This window comes from Anoplolepis gracilipes, chromosome 4 (assembly GCF_047496725.1).
Source record: "Anoplolepis gracilipes chromosome 4, ASM4749672v1, whole genome shotgun sequence".
Classification (NCBI taxonomy): Eukaryota; Metazoa; Arthropoda; class Insecta; order Hymenoptera; family Formicidae; genus Anoplolepis; species Anoplolepis gracilipes.
Window position 1 is genome coordinate 8,002,715 of NC_132973.1, and position 20,607 is coordinate 8,023,321.

At 30.8% G+C, this 20,607-nt stretch overlaps 1 protein-coding gene across 1 annotated transcript; it reads left to right on the top strand.

Annotated features, from left to right (window-relative positions):
- The first annotated feature begins 13,359 nt into the window (after positions 1–13,359).
- On the top strand, positions 13,360–17,000 carry LOC140664495 (uncharacterized). The gene is made up of 5 exons (XM_072889637.1): positions 13,360–13,516; positions 14,039–14,446; positions 14,805–14,947; positions 15,628–16,445; positions 16,997–17,000. The coding sequence occupies exons 1-5, from the start codon at positions 13,360–13,362 to the stop codon at positions 16,998–17,000; spliced, it is 1,530 nt and encodes a 509-aa protein (XP_072745738.1).
- The last annotated feature ends 3,607 nt before the right edge of the window (positions 17,001–20,607 follow it).

Sequence of the window (20,607 nt, forward strand, 5' to 3'; positions counted from 1 at the left end):
AAACTTAATCATATCACAATATATTCAGTTTTTTAAGAAAATGTAAATGTGTTTTAATGATTTTTATATGATTTTTCCAATATTCAAATTAATAAATACTCGATAAAAGTCATCAAAACGTATTAAATATTTTATTAATTTATATACTTGTATGTGCTAACCAATAAAACTATATTCTGTATCAAAAGTAATCTTTATCTTATCTTTATTGTTTCGATTCGATAGAAGCGTAATATGTGTAAAATACATCATTGATTTTAGTTTTAAAAATCACATATTTTTTTTAACTTTCTTCTGTAAATATATAGAAAAAAAGAATGCTTTTTGTATTTAATTATAAATAATGAATCTATTTCATTAATCTATAAATATGCATATTTATAATTGTATTAAGTTACAATTATTATTATAATTTAATAATTAAATCACCAGCTTTCTAAATTTGTGAATAATAATACATATAATTTCCATAAAATCTTAAAAATAAATCATTTTGGAAAAAAATGTTTAAAATGCCATGTTTCATATATTTACAATGAATAATTATCACTATCATAAACAAGTGTAAACTTATAAGTCATAGCTCCAGAAAATATAAAAATTTCAACCTCGTGCTCTAACTTGAATCTCATCCATATAAATTAACTGTACACTACAAATCGTTATCAATAGTTGGCGTGTTTTATAATTGTATTTATTCATATATAAATTTCCTGCGAATAAAACATCGTGAGGTTCAACGAAGCAGGACTAATTAATGGATGAGATTTCAACTTGCAATGCGGACTCTTGTACGATAAAAGAGATATTCCGCTGTAAAGACTCTTAAAGAGGGGAAGTGAAATTCTGTTCCGAGGAAAACGAAATCATTACAGGGAACGGTATAAATTTGTCAATTCAGAGGAAAATTCATTCAGTAACAATTCATTTATACACAAAAAATTACTTGTCAATATAGAAGAGAAACAAAAAGTTTCTATACTATTTTTTCATATAAATTATATATATATATATATATATATATTGAAAGATAAAAAAAAACAAATAAAATAAAAAGAATTGTATAATATAATAATTTAGTTCAACTTTAAGTTTTATTTTTTAAGGTATAATATTTTGTTATATTTTTCATAATACTGTTTTAAACATTACTATTACTATCGCATGTTATATATAATTTTATATATCTTTAATTTAAAAAAATAAAAATTTTACATCAGTTAAATTAGTACAATGATTAAATTTTTCTTTTAAAATATTTTCTAAAATTCAAACAATAATCAATAAACTAAAATTGATTTTATTCCAAATGGAGCGTATTAGCATTACAGTTATTATCGCGACATATTGTGAATCGAAGCGTTCAAAAGCATGTGGCGCCTATCGTTTCCGTTATCTCGAAGCACCACCGTTAACCGCGACGTTTATTTCGCGTGCATGAGCGGCCTCGACGAGGCCTTCATGGTTTCTTTCCCTCTCTATACCCAGCTGACCAGCTTCACGCGATGAGATGGTGAAAAGAAGAAACATTCTCAATGTCGTTTGAAATGCCTACTTCTCACACAAAAGTGTCACGTCGATATGACAATATACATTTATATAACAAATAATACAGTATGAACGATTCTTTTGTTTCGACAAAGAATATCACCGACGAACAAGGTAATCTTCAATTTCAAAATGTCTTAATACGCATGTTATAACGTTATTATATATGTTAAAATATTATTTAATTGTTTTGTTTACTCGGTCTTTTTCAAAAACAACTTTGTTATGCCACATACATAATTTATAGAACGTTTTAGATTATATGATATAAGTATAATATTAATAGAAAGATATTTATAATATCAATATTTATAATATTAAGAGAGAGTAAAAACAAATATAATAGAATACAAAAGCTCCTTTCTTGCCATTTTTTATTCAACTCCTCGCGATTAATTGTGAATTTCTGCAAAGGCGCTCAGACCAGCTCCTGACCATTAAAAAATCCTGATCATTCGCTGCAACGACATTCCGATGAAAATCTATGGCCGAAAGAATTCGACGCGTTTCGAGGACAAATACATTTTTTTAATCGAAACACTGTTTTATTGCGAAGTGGAGATGAAAAAATTTCGCTGTGAATAAACTATAGAAATTCTTTTTGAAATGCTAAATATTTTTCTCTCATTTCAAAACTTGACTAAACAATTATATTTCCAATGCTAAATTATAGCGCATTCAGAGTGCAGATGAATTGTTTGTAAACATGTAGTGAAAATCTCCTAATTTTAGAAATTAGAAAGCCGCTTAATTAACGTTAAAAAATGCTCCAGACTCTTATAGAATGTCAGAATGAAAGTTATGCTGATTAATATCAAACACAATAGTTTGTTAGATTTCTCACTCGGTATACACGATATAAATATGAAATAAATTTATAAAAATATTGCATTAAACAATCGACAGCGCTTTCCGGAAGAACGGGGAGTGTTCGAAACATCTGGAACAATCTTTCAGGGATTTTCACCGGCTATTATTATGCAAGCGAAGACAACGACGAAGAGGACAAAAACGCACGTTTATTGGATAAAATTATCACGATGCTCGGTGGGAATGGTCACAAAAGGAAACGAGACATATAAGAATAAAACAATGGGGCACCCAGTTTCGCAAGTCTCTCGCAATCCCACCCTCGATTCGCAAAGGAAGAAGTTGATCGTATCAAATTACTCATGATTACGCGGGTGTTCGTGTTCTATATCCTATAATTGAATTCTATAAATTTAAAAAAATAAAAAACTGATTAAATTCAAAATAAATATGAAATATAAAAAATATATGTTATATTTAAAAAAAAGTATATAAATAAATTAGCAAAATTATTTTATATATGTTTTTATATGTATGTATCTTTCTTTAAATTCAATATTTATACTATCTAAAATAAAATAACATTTAAATTAGATATAAATTTGAACAATAATAGAAAAAAATAATAGAAACATGAGAATCTATGTAATATTAATATGATAAATCAATAAATTTAAATAAAACGCAGATTAATAATGATAAAAATGTAAAGCGAGACTTATAAATTTTAAATACTATAATATTATATTTCTTAATTTCATTAAAAATGAATATAAAGATTTATTAAAAAGTCCTAAGAGAACGCCTAAATATTGGCAAGCCGTGTTACATTAAAGTAAAACCGGTTACATCTTGAAAAAGATTTAAAAAAAAAGATATATTATTTTTGTTCAATTTACTATAATATAATATAATAATACTCGTTATATATAAATATTTTTTATTCTCCTATTAAGCATTAATTTAATTTAAAATTAATTTAATTTTGTATTTCTATTAAAACAATCTAATTGCTTTTTAGATTTAAGATTATACTTAATTTTTCAATCAATCATTTACTTTAGATAAAATATGAAATTGAATATTTACTCTTAAGGAAGAATTAATTTTGATGTATTATATTTTATAAAACTATCGCGTGTGTATGTGTGAAAGAAATAAGATGGATTAATATACGTCGATTAAGACTCAATGATAATAATTAGGAAAATATTGTACGTAATTAATCACACACTTTGACTTTATACAAAATTCCGTAATGATGCTACTTTCTGTAATGCAATCGCATTAACACGTTGCGCATGACTGTAATTGACTGGATGTAGTAACAGCACAACGCGTGCCAATAAGTTTCTATTTTTCCAAACTTACGTAATTAACAATATATCGAAGTACAAAAGTCTCAAAAATTATTTTGAAAATATTATAATTTATTAAATATTATAATAATATTTTGTGCATAATATTATAAACTGTAACTCATACTAATGTATTATTAAAAAAAATAAATATATATATATACACTGATAATAAATAATTAAATACAATACTAAAATATTCGTTGCTGAATTAAATAATTCTAAAAGTAAATGTAAGTTTTGATAATATTTATAATCTTCTCTCTTCTTCATAAAAACAACATATATGTGTATACGTATATGTGTTATCATTTATATTTTTTTTATATATAATTTGTATTTTACAATATTTTCTTTATATGCAGAGTGTCTACTCAAATCTTGTAAAAAAATTCCCTGAGAATTCCCTGATTTTTCAGATATTTTTGTTCAAAATTCCAAGTTAAGAAAATATTTTCAAAACTTTTTAATATAACTTTCTCTAAAATAAATTTTTTTATTACATGCATTTTTTAATATTTCTTATTCATACGAAAAACAAACACGGAGTCTCTTAAGTTTCAATGTTAGATTTATAAATGTACTAAAAAACTAAATAACTTTTATAAAATAATTTTTCATTTATATAAAATTTTCATTTCTTTATCTTTAAAAGTTACAAAGAGTAGGTACTTCATATTCAATATTATGTTAAGACAAATAAAAATATACATATATATACTGATTGTGAGATGAGACGCTGGTGATATTTCGAATATTTTGTCGACTTTAAGTGAGATTTTGTGTTATTTTTTTTGTGTCGTTCTGCAATCACTTATACTTTCTGAACAAAGTTCTAGATATACGTAAAAATCGTTAGAATATTTAATAAACAAATTACGTATCGAAACGCCAGTATAACGTGAACCTCATTTACGTCCAGTGTCTCGAGTGTCTCGTCTAATTTATATAATTATCTAATACAATATTCTAATCATTTTTACACAAAAAACTTTTTGTAAAACTATTGCAGCAATCTCAAGTGCTTAAAATCTGGCAAGAACGCTAAAAAAATTATCGAAAGACAAAGTGTCGAAGGCGTCTCAGTTTGTCTCGATTTTTTCCCAGCCTATTCTTTTAATGAACAGCTTTATTTGTTTAATCTATATATCAAGAATTCTAGAATTATTAAAAATCGTGGAATATATTAACATATGTACAAGAAGTCACGCGCGATATTTTTATTCAATAATATATAGACAAATATTATATACGAGTATTGTTTTAGAAAGGAATAATACAATTATTCAAATGTATTGACATAAACAAATAATCGTTAACAAGCAATAGAACAAATATATAATTTATTATTATTTTTATATATACATGCACAATTAATTTATTATAGACGAGCAAAGATACGAGTGTCTCAATACTTATATGTCCGGTACCTCGAACAATTTAACTGCTTAATTAATATTCTAATAATTTTTATACATAGAGCTTTTTGTAAAACTATCATAGAATTTTCAAGCACTTAAAATCTGAAAAGAAATAATAAAAAAATCGTCAACAAACAAAGGAAAATGCAGTGAACTCGAACATTTCACAATCAGTTTATCTCGAGCCATTTTTTTGTTTAATAGTTAGAATTATTTGTTTAATCTTATCAAAAACTCTAAAACTATCAAAAATAAAGCCAAAACTCAACAATAAATGAGTTTCTACAAAATAAAACGTCAGTTTTACATACACGGCTTTACAAGATCAAAAGTAAAATTATCAAAAAAAGAATCTTCGAAAATATTCCCTGAATCTCAATAACATTCCATGAGACTTCCCTGGTTTTTCCCCCCAAATACAAAAGAAATCCCTGAATATTCCCGGTTTTTCATCTTTTTTCAGTAAGTAAACATCCTGTATATGAGTATATGTTCGCACAATATCTTATATTTCCTAATATTTTTTAAATATTTTATAATTAGTCTGAAAAAATATTATTTTCTAATATAATCACATTTTATATGATTTTATTATATTATATTTATTTTATGTAACACCTTTAACATTAACTTTCAAATTAAGAGTATGTGTCATATCAGTATTGCAATGATTAAAACCTTGTTTAAAATCGCGAACACTTGTTACGAGGTGGAGTTACGAAACGCTGCAGATAATGCGGAGAAGTCACAAGTAATCACGTAAAATGTTCTATTAGGTGTCCCGGCGAGAAAGTAATCAAGGAAATGCTCGTGCTTTCTAATGTCTCTAATTGAGGCGCAGTTAATTTTTCCATTAGCAAGACATTTGATATGTAATATATCAAGCGATTATGTAAACTAGATGAAATGTCAGGACTAAATTATTTTACAAAAAATGATTATGCTTTCATGTAATAATCGCGCGTTCAATCAAGAGAAATATAATGTTAAATTTAAAACAGAAATTTTGTTTCTTTTTATATCTCTCTAAATCTGACAAATATATTAGTTATTTTAGCATTCTACATTGTGTTTGTAAAAGCATTCAAAATTTTGTATATTATTTATATATATTCTTAAAATAAAAAGAAACAAAATTTGAAGAAGAGGATAGATCACAAAATCTAAAAAATATCATAAAAAATGCAATACTTATTCCAGAAAATTTATCTAGACTAATGGACTATTCAGTACGAAATAAATATCTCAATTAAGCAAATATTTATATCCATCAGTCATTTATCATGTTATAATATCGCACAATCGTAATAATGATATTCATTACGAATTTCCTCACTGTTCATTGTAAACCTGATATGGTCACATCGATGTTGATGGATTCGTGGCTCCGAATAGGCCAGATTTGAGAGCCTCTGAAAGAGGCCCGAGGAAGATGTTGCAAAGAGTCTGTAGGCCGCTATGACCCGGAGAGCAAGGACCTCTGGTCCTTGGACCCGCGTTCGAGTCCACCACGTTCCTCTCCCCCTTTATTTTCTTCTGTTGCATCGTCCTTTTTTGTCGGACCCTCTTGCGGCCGCGTCTCATTCTGCCTCGTTCTCTGAATCCTTTTTAATTGTTTTATCGTCGTTCTTTCGCCCCCTTCTCGTCTTCTCGCTTTTTCCTCCAACGATCTTTTCCTCGAAATGTACTCGATTCATTAGAGCACTTAGCCAATAAACGCCTGCGGATATCCCGTATCGGGAATTACGTGGGACATTGATTATTCTTGAATAACTTGTATAGATATGTGCACATTTTCAATTATTGAGAAACATGTTTTCTTAGTTATCTGAATTTATGTTTCTATAATTTGTATACCTATCTGTTTAAAAATATTTTACATTATGCGCGGGGATAGAAAAAAAATTATTACTTTTATAATAAAATTTAGAAAGTTAATTAAAAATTGTAAATTAAGAAATATACAAAGTAGTACAAGATATAACGATTTAAGAGAGATTTGATTCATTTATTATACTGTTTTATTTGAATCATTCACCATATATTGCTACGTATAATTGTTCGATTCTAAAAATATCTTTTATCGAGAGTGAAAAAATAACAAAAATTATCACTTTTGATAAAATTATATTTGAGATTTTAATTTTGAAATAGAATTTAAAAAATAATGTATAATATTCTGTATACACTCTGTAATTTTTTCTATAGTATTTCTAGATGCAATATTATATTTATTTTCATTTATTTATTGAATCTTTTTTAGATTATGAACTTTATTCTTGTCAATGTTTATCAATTAAAAATTTCCAAAAATTCTAAAATTATTTATTTAATAAACAACGGGTTAATTAAAAACGACCTGACTAGCCAAAATTATTTAATTTATTTACACGACGTTTCGACCATATGGTTGTGGTCCTTTTCAAGTGTAACTATAAAGAAAATAAATAACGGATCAAACATTGATATATGGATACAATTTTTAACGGATTAAGCATAACATTTAATATTTATTTAATTTTAGTTTAAAATTATTCCAGTTTTCAAAATAAAAGTATCGAAAATATTTGATAATTACTCATATCAATAATAAATTCTTGTTCGTAAATACAAATGTTGATGACAGAGCCCGTAGAAGGTGTAATGTTTATTGTTGGTGAGACACCTATACTTGCAGCGATGTAATGCGTATCTTGAAATGTGCATCTTACATCACCGCCAGTAGCACACATGTATCACTATTTTATCGTATATCTCTTGAACACGTAGACAAGGGTGCGTATCGCAATTAAAAGAACTTCTAACGAACCAGTCGGCCTCATCGCGAGGTATAAATATCTAAACGCAAAATAAAAGATTTTTTCAATACAGGATGTATCAAAAACAGAATTCATAAACTGAAGAAAAAATGAATCGTACATCTGCAGAAGAAAAAGAAGTTATCATATAAAATTTACTGCAATCTTTAAACAAATTATTGCATGTACTTTTTACACAATTAAAAATATATAGAAATTTGATAAATTATATAAAAAAAAAAAGTTACCATTTTAGAAACGAAGGTTAATAACCTTCATTATCAAAATGGTAACTTTTGAGTCCTTCTATATGCGTTTCGTATAAAAATAACGAGAGCTACACGAATTTATTACTTAAATCCTACCTATATTTATCGTCGATCCTGCAACGTGCTGCTCGTTTTTGAACACTTGTGTTATTTATGCAAATTTGGCCCTCCGCCTCGGGCTCTGAACAGATTTTGACGTCATTGTGCCCCAACATTAGTCAGAAAAACTGGTTGCAAGGGAAAGAATAAACGACCTTCCCAAATTGCCTCTGTGTTTTTTCTCTCATTTCGATCCCTTGAAAAATCATTCCCTTCAATCCTTCATCTGTTATCTTTTACATTTCAAACTAATTTTTTCAGTAAAATTTACACATCAAATAAACTAAAGATATATCACAGATTTAGCGTAATATATGTCTTTAAGTCTCTACATCGATTATATAGAAAAAAGACTTAATTAAACATTTTAATTTCATTTAAATAATCATAATTTTTGTAGCAAAAAAAATTGAACTTTGATTTTAAATATTTTAAGTTATTTGAAGTATTTAAAGATATTTTTTGTGTGTATAATTTCATTCCAAAATCCTTAAAAATACTACTCAATGGGATTTGAAATCAAATGATAATTACGTAAGACTTTTATTCGTCATTATCCAAATTACTGCAAAAAAGTCCGTAAAGAATTGCGAAAATTATTCGGCGTAATCGCGAGGGTGATTGCTCAGCATGCATTTTACTTCGATAGCAATAACACTGTTTAAAACAGTTATCGCCGGACGATTGCGCTAAGTGCTTGTAATCCTCCGGGCAGCGCTCTATCATTGAGCGCTGAATTATGAACACGTAAGAGTAGTAAAAGACCACCTACGTCAGACGCACTCTCGCAGTGCGTGCACTTCAACCTGCGCCGAAATGAATTCGAATGAGCGTTGCGGTATCACCGCTCAGCGCCTGCATTTTTAACGTCATTTCGGATGGTTCCTGCTTTAATACATGACGTGTTTCCCAACCTGTTTTTCGAGTTTCATTGCACAAACGGAACGCATGCGCCGGAACAAAGCTTTAGTTAAATTCAATGCTCAAAATCTTCAGTAAAATTCGAGAAAAAAATATATTTTTTTATTATCTTTAAACCAATGTTGAGATATCGAAAATTTCTTAAAACATATACATATATATTTATAAATTTATTGGAGCTAAACATATTTATCGGGTGTAAAAAGCATTTCGTCTTACAAGAAACTGTTAGAAACTGATTCGAATAAAAGAATTGAGATTAAAAAATATATTAGTCTTGATATTGATTAACATAATACATATGCATATTTCTATTTACATTATTTAATAATCAATTAAAATTTCTTATTGTAATTTATTGAAATGCATCAATTTTATAAATAAGAAAAGGGGGTAATATTCCCAATGTTCTCCAACTAATGTCTACGTAGGGCATTCACCAGGTTTGTTCCTATATACATATCTATAGAATCATTCTGCTTCCAGAGAGTCTAAATTTGGTTGTTCCCTGCTGTGCCGAGATCTATGTCTCGGCGAAACGTCTAGAGATAGAAAGATAGAAATTTTTTGCAATATATTATATTTATAACGTTAAATATATATTCAGTATAAATCATTATTTTATATTTTTTAAATCAATTTTATTTTAAAGCTAAATAAAGTGACAAATTTTTGTTACCCTCTAGTTATCGTTTTGTTCATCCTTTTTGACTTTATAATAAATAGCAGTATTAAAAATCTGACAAATCTTTTTAGAAATAAGAAACAAAAAATGTAAAAAGCAGTTTATTGTAATTAAATAAAAATTGTATAATAGAAATATGAGAAATTTTTTATATCTTCTTTGGTACTAAAAAAATGTATGCAAAGCAAGCGTGCACGCATGTTTTCAGCGAAGATATCGTCCTTGTATTTGAACCTAAGTGGTATGCTGTGTAAGCCACTTTAAATTTATTGCGAGCTATTTAGTATTCGATTCAGTATCGTGCACGAAAAACATTGTGACACTATTGACAACATTTGCAACAAAGATAAAAATAATTTTCAGGTCATGATACAACATAGTGATTAAACTACAAAGAAATTATATATATATATATATATATATATATATATATATATATATATATATATAAATTATTAAAACAGAAATGTATCTAAATTAAAACAGCTTAATTTAGATATAATTTAGATAGATAAAATTTAATAAAATCCATAACAATTTGTTTTACAATTAATGATTTGTTTCTCGTTCATTGCATTTTGTCGACGGTCTAGTTAAAGATTAATCATTTCTTTTTTCATTCTCATGAATCAATCACGCGATTCTGCAGGCGGGAATTCCCGCCTCATTTCTCTGTCCTGTCGACATTCCATCTAAGATCCCCCTGTAATCTCTCGACCTGCGGTCTAAACTACGCTCGAGTAAAAACAACGACGAAAACTCGATCGGACACAAATCATGAAGACAACGAAAACTCAAAAAGCGACCGCTTCGTCGAACGCGTGATGTAAATATCAGCACTGTTAGGATTAGACAGGGATTATCATTCTTTGTGACTTTGATCGCAAGGTCATACGTCTCTGCGAACGGACACTATCATGAGAAACCTTAATTCTTATTAAGATTCTATCAGTTTAAATAAGTTATAAAATTATTTAAGTATTTAATTTATAAATTATTGTGTGATAAATCAAGTATAAGAGTAAAAATATGTCGCAGGAGTAAATAGTAAAAAACAAAATAGATATAAAAAAATGTTGCTAAAAAAAATTCGAAACGATTGCAAATTTCTAAATTTAGTTTGATTAAATCAAACTAGTAAATTTCTAATTTTAAATATATTAAATTATATATACATATAATCTAATCTTCTGTATATAGTTCTAATATAATTAAGATTTTAGTATTAAAGATTGACAAAGAGATTAAAAATGTTTTTTAAAAAATATAATATAATGTAATTTAATTTGTGGGTAAATAATTATATTTTACCACTGTTAAGTTCCTCGGAACCCATTTAAATAAAATTAATATCATGTATGCTATTATAAAGTAAAATAATATTTTATTCAAATCATACGAATATAAGACGATTAAAATTCCATCAATATTAAGCCAGATAAAAGCACACGAAACACTTAATTTTTTTCCAATCCTGTAAAAGTCTTGATATTATGCATGCCCGATTACGTGAGTCCTAAAATATCGCAGATCTCGCTGACACGTTGAAGAAGGAAACGGCGAGGTCATCGCGCGTGACTCAAGATCGCAACGTGAAATTCAAAGCCAGGAAAAGATTGGAGAACTCGGCGGATTCCAGGATTACGTGGACGCGATCATCTTTACTTTTTCTTTTTCTCATTCGCCGTTCTTGCCGTTCGACCGGATTCTTCCTTATTGCCGGGTCCGCCGAATCTCTTATCCAAACGGATAATAAAAAGGACGATGAGCCCTCCCGAGGAGGACGATAGGGGCCTCCTACATACCGCGGTCACCGCAGCAGCCATACGCAGGACCCACACTTTCGGTAACGAGTGCGTAACGAGTCCTCTCGAGAGTGCGTCCACCTTTGCATACCGGTACACCTCACCCCTTCTCCTCCCTCCGCCATGCGAATCTTGCAGGTGTGGAATTTTTCCTTCTCTTCTGTGCCGTAGGATATTGACTTGATCACACAGAAGACCTTGCAGATCGCCACGATGGACGAACAAAGTTAATTCGCGTCATTAATTTTTGACAAACTTTTTCAGCAATTTGTAATAATAACGTAATAAAAAAATCAAGTGTAAGCAAAATGTGAATAGAAAAAAATTAGCAAAGTATATTATAAAACGAACAAGGAAACTGAAAGAAAAGAGTGCCTCGCTAAAATATTTATGATAATTATTCCTGGGAAAATGAAGTATACATTGACAAATAGAATTTCAAGAATCAAAATCCATCATAGGAGAAAAACTGTACAGTTGTGCTATCATTAATGTAAGAGCAAAATTTCTAGACATGTTATATTCTGGAAATAATAAAATAATAGATTAAACGATGATCGAAAAAGCTTGTTCCAAAATATTAGATAGATCAAACACGAAAATAAAAGAAGCTTCTAGATCTGAAAATTCGTTAATTTTCGACAACAAGAGATAAGAAAAGAGCAGGCTTCGCAAGAGCGAAGCAATGATTCTGCACGTCTCTATTGTATCATTCGAATAAATATTCGTTCCATTTTAACTTACAAGTAATAATCCACGTTATCGTACACACTCAAAATTTCTATATTAATAATATTCTCCTTTAATAATAAATGAGTAATGAAAGCTGACAATGAGAAGTCCGAAATTATGTTCGCAAGATCTTCAATTTCGTTTGATGTGTCCTTTTTCATTTTCCAAGAAACAGATTAATAAATTGAAAAACAGTCACCAGGTAGCAAGGTATCGAGTACTATTCTTAGTACCGTTGAGTCGATCGTGACAATTTGTCATAAACGAAGATTTTAAGACCTCGGTCAAGCTTTTGGAATGCATATTTAATGAATTAAACAACCGACCTGGAAGGGTTAAAGTCCTAAATTCGTCTGGTAACAATATCCAGCACCTATCCTATCCGCAACGAACCAGCGAAAAAAAAAACAACTCCACGGACAGGACGAATGATCATCGCGAGCGTGCATGCATCCTTCGGGTGCATCCTAAATCTCGTCCAATGAGGAGTTCTCGGGTCAGAAGTAGAGGAGGGAGATACGAAGAGAAGGAGGAACGAAAGATCGGTGCGAAAGCAACGGTTGCGAGCACTTCCTGCGAAACAAGAAGAGGGTCCTACGCGGCGGCACCGCCGTGTAATTGAGGTCCTACAATCCCTATGGAATCTTGGCGGCGGTGGGGGTTGCCCTATGTAAGGCTCTGGAAGCGATCAGGTCCAGTTCATCCAGCATCGGGACTCCATCGCGCGTCAGGACTCGCGCCACCGATTGCCAGTGTCAGCGATTATCCTTCGATTCGGATCATTCGCGAAAAAAAAAAAAAAGTAAAATTTGGAAAATAGTACTCTTCGAGAAGAGTATTCTTTCTTCCTGGTGGAGGGCGCCGACCCCTCGCAACTGTCGTCGGTGCAAAAGAAAAATACCCCACGAGGAAGATGAAAGTGAACGTGACATTAGTCGTTGTGGTCCTTGCTCTGGAGCTCGTTGACGCGGCCAGGAGGAGAGTCAGATCCACGACAGCGGTGGTTACGAGGACGACGACGCCGGCGTCGTTCATCGGTAGACAGTTTGCCTTCGCCGGACAGCCCGAAGGTCAGTGCCGAAGGTTTCAGGGCCGAGAGTCTCGAGTTTCACGAGAGCTTCCTGCGTAACTGCGATAACGATAACGTAACACGTTACGACATGTGTTACGTTAACGTTAACATGTCAAAGACATAACGATATCCAAAGAATGCTTTTCAAATGACTCTATTATATATAAATTATTATTAGTGCTTTTTAAAATATATTTTTTATTTCGCTTAAGTATTTAATGTCTCTAATTTTTTAAAATTTGTGTGTGTGTAAATTATATTTATATGAGTATATAAAAAATGTAAATTATATATTTATTATATATATATATATATATTATAATTATATTATTTTTCATCAATATATAATTATAAATTTGTTTTCTTAATTCTGCTAAATTTATGTTGCTTTTTCAGAATTAATTATTTAATTAATTAATTCTTTCAATTATTAATTATTATTATTTATCTTGCGTACAAGCTATTAGAATCAATATCAAGTTATCGTTACAAACGTCTCGCGCACTAAATCAAATTTCAGAAATAGAAACTCTGTGGGATAACTTTGACATCCAGAGATTGGACAGTCGTTCAGAGATTTGGAAAAACGCCTCGGTGAATCATGACGAAGCCATTGTCGGCAGGCAATATCCGGGACTTCCGAGCAATCCGGGTGACACAAACGAGCTTCCGAGTCCTATCCCACCGCCGTCGCGACCGAAACCACCGCCGCATAAACCTCCACCACCGCCGCATAAACCTCCACCGGGCTGCCTGGGCCCAAGAGGTCAGTACCCAAGTCCGAAAAGCTGCGCCAATTATCTGAATTGCTGGGACGACGTGGTGATCGAGCAGACCTGCCCGGACGGCTTGCTCTTCAACGCTGCCGCCGGTTACTGCGACTTCGCTTCCAACGTCAATTGCGGTAATCGACCGTCTCCCACGCCAAGTAAGTGCGATCGATAATCATGTGGCGCGCATTCCATTCATGATTCTCGGCCAATTCGATCATCTTTCAATCGCTATTTTGTTTATTAGATCAGTAGTTCACGGAGTGAAATTATTTGCGAAAAATGAAAAAGAAGAATTTTTGCGAAAAGGACGGAAGAATAACATTAATATCATTCTGACGTAATAGTAATCACGATATATATGAATTTTTTATTATCTTTTTCTTAAAGATTTTATAATAATGTCTTTATAACTCTATTTAAATGTCAAAATTCAACAAAGAAAAAAATTGTTTTAATTGACACTACTAATAATAATAATTGAAAGAGTAAAGAAATAATTCTATTGCTTGGCAGAACCGCCGTTGCCGCCAGGATCGAAACAATGTCCAGACCCGAACGAACGTTACAGAAGCTCGACCAACTGTTCAGAATTCTACATATGCGTCGCTGGCAAACCTACCCAATTCTCCTGTCCTCACAGTCTGGTCTACAATGACGTAAGAATTCATTCTAAAATATGCACCGTGAACGCTCGCGGAATTTTAAGTCACGAAATGACACAATGACATGCTGCTTAAAATAGACTTAGCAGGAGTTTAATATATATGTATATATTAAAATATTAAAAAATTATTTAATATAAAGTCTAAAGAAAAATAAGTTAACTCGAATAAATTTTATAATTATTTCGACATTAATATTATGTAATATGTATAAAAAATTGTAATAATTTTTTTATAATTTTAAATCCTCAAAATATAAATAGCATAAAAATGCAAAAGTAGTAGAAAATCTGATATTTTATTTTTATGCATACTTCATTTTCATCAATTTCTAAAATAGTTTAATTATGCGAAATGTGAAGAAATATATTTTACATACATATATTTAACTTATTATTTATTAAAATTTTATATATTATATTTATATAAAATATTTTAAAGAGATATTAAAATCTAATAAATTAAAAAATACTGAAATTTTTAAAATGCTTGCATAAAAGTTTTTAATTTGTAGATATAAAATATATATTATAAATATATATTTAGAATAGAATTATATATCTAAGACAGAAAATTATTTATACGATTACATGTAAGATTATTATGAATATCTATGCACTGATCGTATTTTTAGCGTGAGAAATAAGTGATGTATTTTAACAATTTTCTTTCAGATATTGGGTGTTTGCGATTATCCATATAACGTAGACTGCAAAGGCGCAGCCACACCAATACCACCAAAACCTACACAACCTCCTCCCACTAATCCTCCACAACCTCATCCTACCAATCCTCCACAACCCCCTCCCAGCAATCCTCCGCAACCCCCTCCAAGCAATCCTCCACAACCTATTCCGACCAACCCTCCACAACCCCCTCCCACTAACCCTCCACAACCTCCTCCCACCAATCCTCCACAACCACCTCCCACTAATCCTCCACAACCTCCTCCCACCAACCCTCCACAACCTCCTGCCACCAACCCTCCACAACCACCAGCTTATCCTTCACAACCTCCACCAGCTTATCCTCCACAACCACCAGCTTATCCCCCACAACCACCAGCTTATCCGCCTCAACCGCCCGCTTATCCAACGCAACCTCAACCGCCCTATCTTTATGAATCAGCCAACCCATGGCTGACCAAGGTCGAGCCTGATCCTTGGCATCAGCGACCGCAGGCGTCCCAGCTGGAGATAAACCAAGAAAAAAACAAGCAAGAAACGATACCGGCTGATAGTCTACTACTAGGCAATCGACCCGCGATCGCGACGGAGACGTCCAGTCTGGTGAACCCATGGACTTTGTTCCAGGTGATACCAAGCGAGTTGGCGAACGGCTCGTGTAACAACGGCGACGTGCACAGACTCAACGATGCCTGCACCAACGTTATAGTTTGCAGGAACAATAAGCCTCAGATAGTGAGATGTTCAACGGGCTTTTCGTATGATAAGCCGTCGGACTCGTGCAGGCCCTTCAGCATTGCCAAATGGTATGATCTTTCTTTTCTGATGTATATTAAAGTGCATTACATTCATATATTAGCAAAAAAAAGTATACACAGAAAAAAGACTATTATCGTTTTGAGAATATTTTTATTCTCTACATCTAAATCTTAAAATTAAAATCTAAAAGATTATATAGAGTTAAACAAATACAAATTACTTGTTGAAAGATATTTAATATATAGTTCTACCAAAAAAAATATATTTTTACTATTCAAGAATAATTTTCATGAATAAAGAAAAAAAAATGTTGGATGGACAAATAGTATATATTTAAACTAAATATTATTATAATAAAATTAAGATAATAATATTACATTCTTGAGATGACTGTTATAATATTGAAAGAAAATTATATAATATTGTTGAAATTATTAAATTTTTCTAAAAAGATTATATACTGTTGCTTATATATGAAATAATGATTACGTTAACTGAAGTATATAAGTTTTAATTTAATACTAATTTTTTTCTGTATAAGTTATATAAATATATAAAGCAATGATTTAAATTAAAAAAATGTTTTCTTTTGTTTCAGCTAATTAACGAGCTTTTTGGAATTTTGTACGCTTTGTATTAAGGGTGCATATCGAACTTAATAAAGTATAACATTTTTATTAAATTATCATGTTAATTCTCAATATTTCCGCTATCTGTGCAATAATTAAAAATTTAATTAAAAATCCAAGTTCAAGCCGACAAAAATAACCAATAAGCAGTTCCTTGAAGATAATGAAAGTGTTTAAGATATAATAAATAAAGCAAATAAAGAAATAAATCATTAATGATATTTCTATCTCTATACTCTATATTCATTCCTACATCCCATAAATAAATGTGTAATTTTTTATTGAGTTTTTAATTATAAATTTGTAAGTAATTATAGGTTCTGTTTTACATTTTTTATATTTTAATCCTAATTATCCCAATTCAGTATTTATAGATAAATATAAATATAATAAAAAATATATCTAAATTTGAGAGTTACTATAGCTAATATATAATATAGAAAATCAAAATAGAATATAGAAAATCATTTTAATAAATAGTAATAGGAGAGAAAATAAAAAATAAATACATAAGGTTAAATCGGTTCAAGAGTCTCGCGCCAAGAAGTTATTTTTATGGGAAATTGCCATCGATGGTAAACCGCAAAAATCATGCAATTCAGACGGTTTATGTCGAAGTCACCAGATTGCAGCACGCGTTCTCCGTGTTCTCCAGGTTCTCCAAAGGAAAAGGAGAGCGAATAATGGATGGGAAGAAGATCGGAGAGATGCATTTCTAACGACCGAAGAAGATCATTGTGAGGAATTAGAGCGTGATCGAGTCACGAGGAGAAACGTGTTATTACAGAATAACATCACATACGTATGACACCCGGCAGACCGTCAAAATGGCCGACGAGCTCCCACTGCTCGATATATCGGCACGTAACTGGAACACATGTATTTTTCTTCTCCTCTAGAGAGCGTGCGCCAAGACGTATCTTCTCTAATTTTTTCAAACGATCCGCTAAGCAATCTTCTTGCGCCGTTTAACGGATTTATTAGATCGTGACTTAAACTACGCGTTTAACACCGAGCGGCTCTCGTCCTAATTTTCACGTCTTCATAAAGACAAATTGTCATAATTTCATCTCTCTTGTCATTATTATTTAATGTTGTACGATTATTAATGTCCATTATATTGATGTCAGTAGTTATACACTAAGAAACAAAATGGCATATATAATTGTTGGAATGTATGATATATACGGTTTAATATCGTATTTCCAATTCATGCTTATCCTAGCATTGCAGTCTCCGATTTTTATTTGAAACTCATAATGTAGAGATATTTGACGTATAGATTTCTAAAACCCAAAATCTTTTAATGAAATAAAATGTCTTCAAGTTTTAACAATTTAAATGTTGGATATCTGGACATTTTGAATTTTCATCAAAGATGTCGATCAAAAAGCTAACAAAATGATTGGAAAAGTAAAAGTTCTTGAAGTAGTATAATTGCAAACATAAATATTTTGCAAATCCGATTAAAATGCGTCATTTAATTCTTAATTGATATCGGCAGTACGTGTTGATAATATTAACTTTATATGTACATACACGGACTCATCTTATAATATCTGTCTATATGTTATATATTATATTGTAATTTTATTTAAAAATATTTAGTTAAATTAATAATTTCATTTAATAATATTTAATAATAAACTAAAATAAAATAAAAGTAAAGTAAAATAAAATAAAATAGTTCAGTTATAATTAGTATGCTTCAAAGTGATATTTATTGCGCGATCAATTTCTCTTCTCTCCATTTCACTTCTCTCGTTTTCGATGGTGCATTGTCGGAAGAAAAGATGGTACATTAAAGAGAGAACCATAACCGCAGTGATCTTTTTAAGGCTTTTCTTCGCAATCGGAATTTTACGCTTGATAGCGTAGATAAATCGGTGACGAAAAATGTGTTGTCAAGAAAAGAGACAAAAAAAGAGAACGAAAAAAAAAGATTTTTTAAATACCTTACAATATTTTTCGAATATCCACATGTTGCATATAATTAATGAATTATAAAATTGCAGCATATATTACCGTGTAACAATTATATAAACAAATGACTATATAATCACGCAATGATGTTATATAATAGCAGCGTCATAGAGTTATAATATAATGACCATATAGCTGTCATAAGATTATACGCCAATCGTGTAAATATGTGTAAATAATAACTGTGACATTTTTGTCGTCGATGTTTCTATATGCTTAAAGAATTCCGTAGAATAGTTAGAGATATTTTATTGTTAAATAAAAATTGTGATATTATCTTGTTTTTTTTAACAAAATATTTCAATGAAACCGGATGTTTTTGACCAAACAAAATTCGAGAAATCGTTTAGAAACGGACGATCGGACATCGAAAGTAGCGGTCGAGGAGAGTCTCGTACGTTTCACTCGAACTCGGTGGCGTAAAACTTGATAATTACGTAATAATACGCGACGTGTGTGTTACGTTGAGGCGATATGTGAAGCGGCAAAAGGTCCCGGTGAAATGTGAAAAGCGTGGCAGATCGAATGGCGAAGTGGGGAAGTCATCGAACACATATACGGCCAAGAATGCAACTAAAACATTATGATTTGAGAAAAAAATATCTTATCATGTTAAAAGAGTCACTAGTATCCTTAGTGAAAATTAGTTATCAGTCATCTCCCAGGAATTTTAAACGAATAAAAATAAAGTGGAAGAGAGAGAGAGAGAGAGAGAGAGAGAGAGAGAGAGAGAGAGAGAGAGAGAGAGAGAGAGAAAGAAGAGAGAGAGTAAAAGAAGTATATAAAAATATTTCTCAGAATATTTCTGCATATGTTATTTTTGATTATATATGAATTATTTTGTTATGTTAAACATATTATTTTGTATAATTTAGGTAGAGTAATATTCTAGAATATTAAAATATTTTGTGCAATTATAAAAATTTAAGAGCAACTAAGAAAATTGGTTTGTTCCTGAATATGGGACGGCAAAAAGATATCACTTTCCCGCTACTTTCTTGCTGCTTTTCTGCTGCCACGCCCGTTTACATTTGCGATTCTGCGAGAGATTGAAGAAACGCTCGATTTCAAATAAATGATGAACGCAAACTGAAAACTACATATAATGTAGCTAGTTAAATATACTTAAATTAGTAAATACTTGCATGTTTCTATCTTCGTCGCATAAAAACCTACTCAATCCGAAAAGAAGCAAATAAAGTGATAATATATAAAGCAAATAAGATAAGATAATTACAAATGTTCACATTCGCAAAATGATTGCGATAATGATTTGTGGTAACAGCGTTAAGGGAAAGAAAAAGAGAGAGAGATAGAGAGATAATCGCATAATAATATCCATATTACGGAAGGCTCGTTGGATTGAGAAAGGAAGGTATTCGCTGGCGAGCTGGCCGCGCGACTACACGGCCTCGACCTTTCCAGAAAAACTTGCCGTCAACGAGCCCTGCGATTAGGCACGCGTGAAAGATCAACGATGAACGCCCGCTGCTTGAGGCTACCACGTGCCATGCAAAGCCGTATCAACTGCCGCCGTATATATCGCCCGCGAACAAATATATTTTGTTTATGTTTCATTCGAAATAAAAATTCAGAA

Bases quoted from the DNA above. Each gene is read 5' to 3' on its own strand.
- LOC140664495 (XM_072889637.1), top strand. From the start codon at position 13,360: ATGAAAGTGAACGTGACATTAGTCGTTGTGGTCCTTGCTCTGGAGCTC. The intron at 13,517-14,038 runs GTCAGTGCCGAA...ATCAAATTTCAG, and splicing joins CTTCGCCGGACAGCCCGAAG to AAATAGAAACTCTGTGGGAT. The intron at 14,948-15,627 runs GTAAGAATTCAT...ATTTTCTTTCAG, and splicing joins ACAGTCTGGTCTACAATGAC to ATATTGGGTGTTTGCGATTA.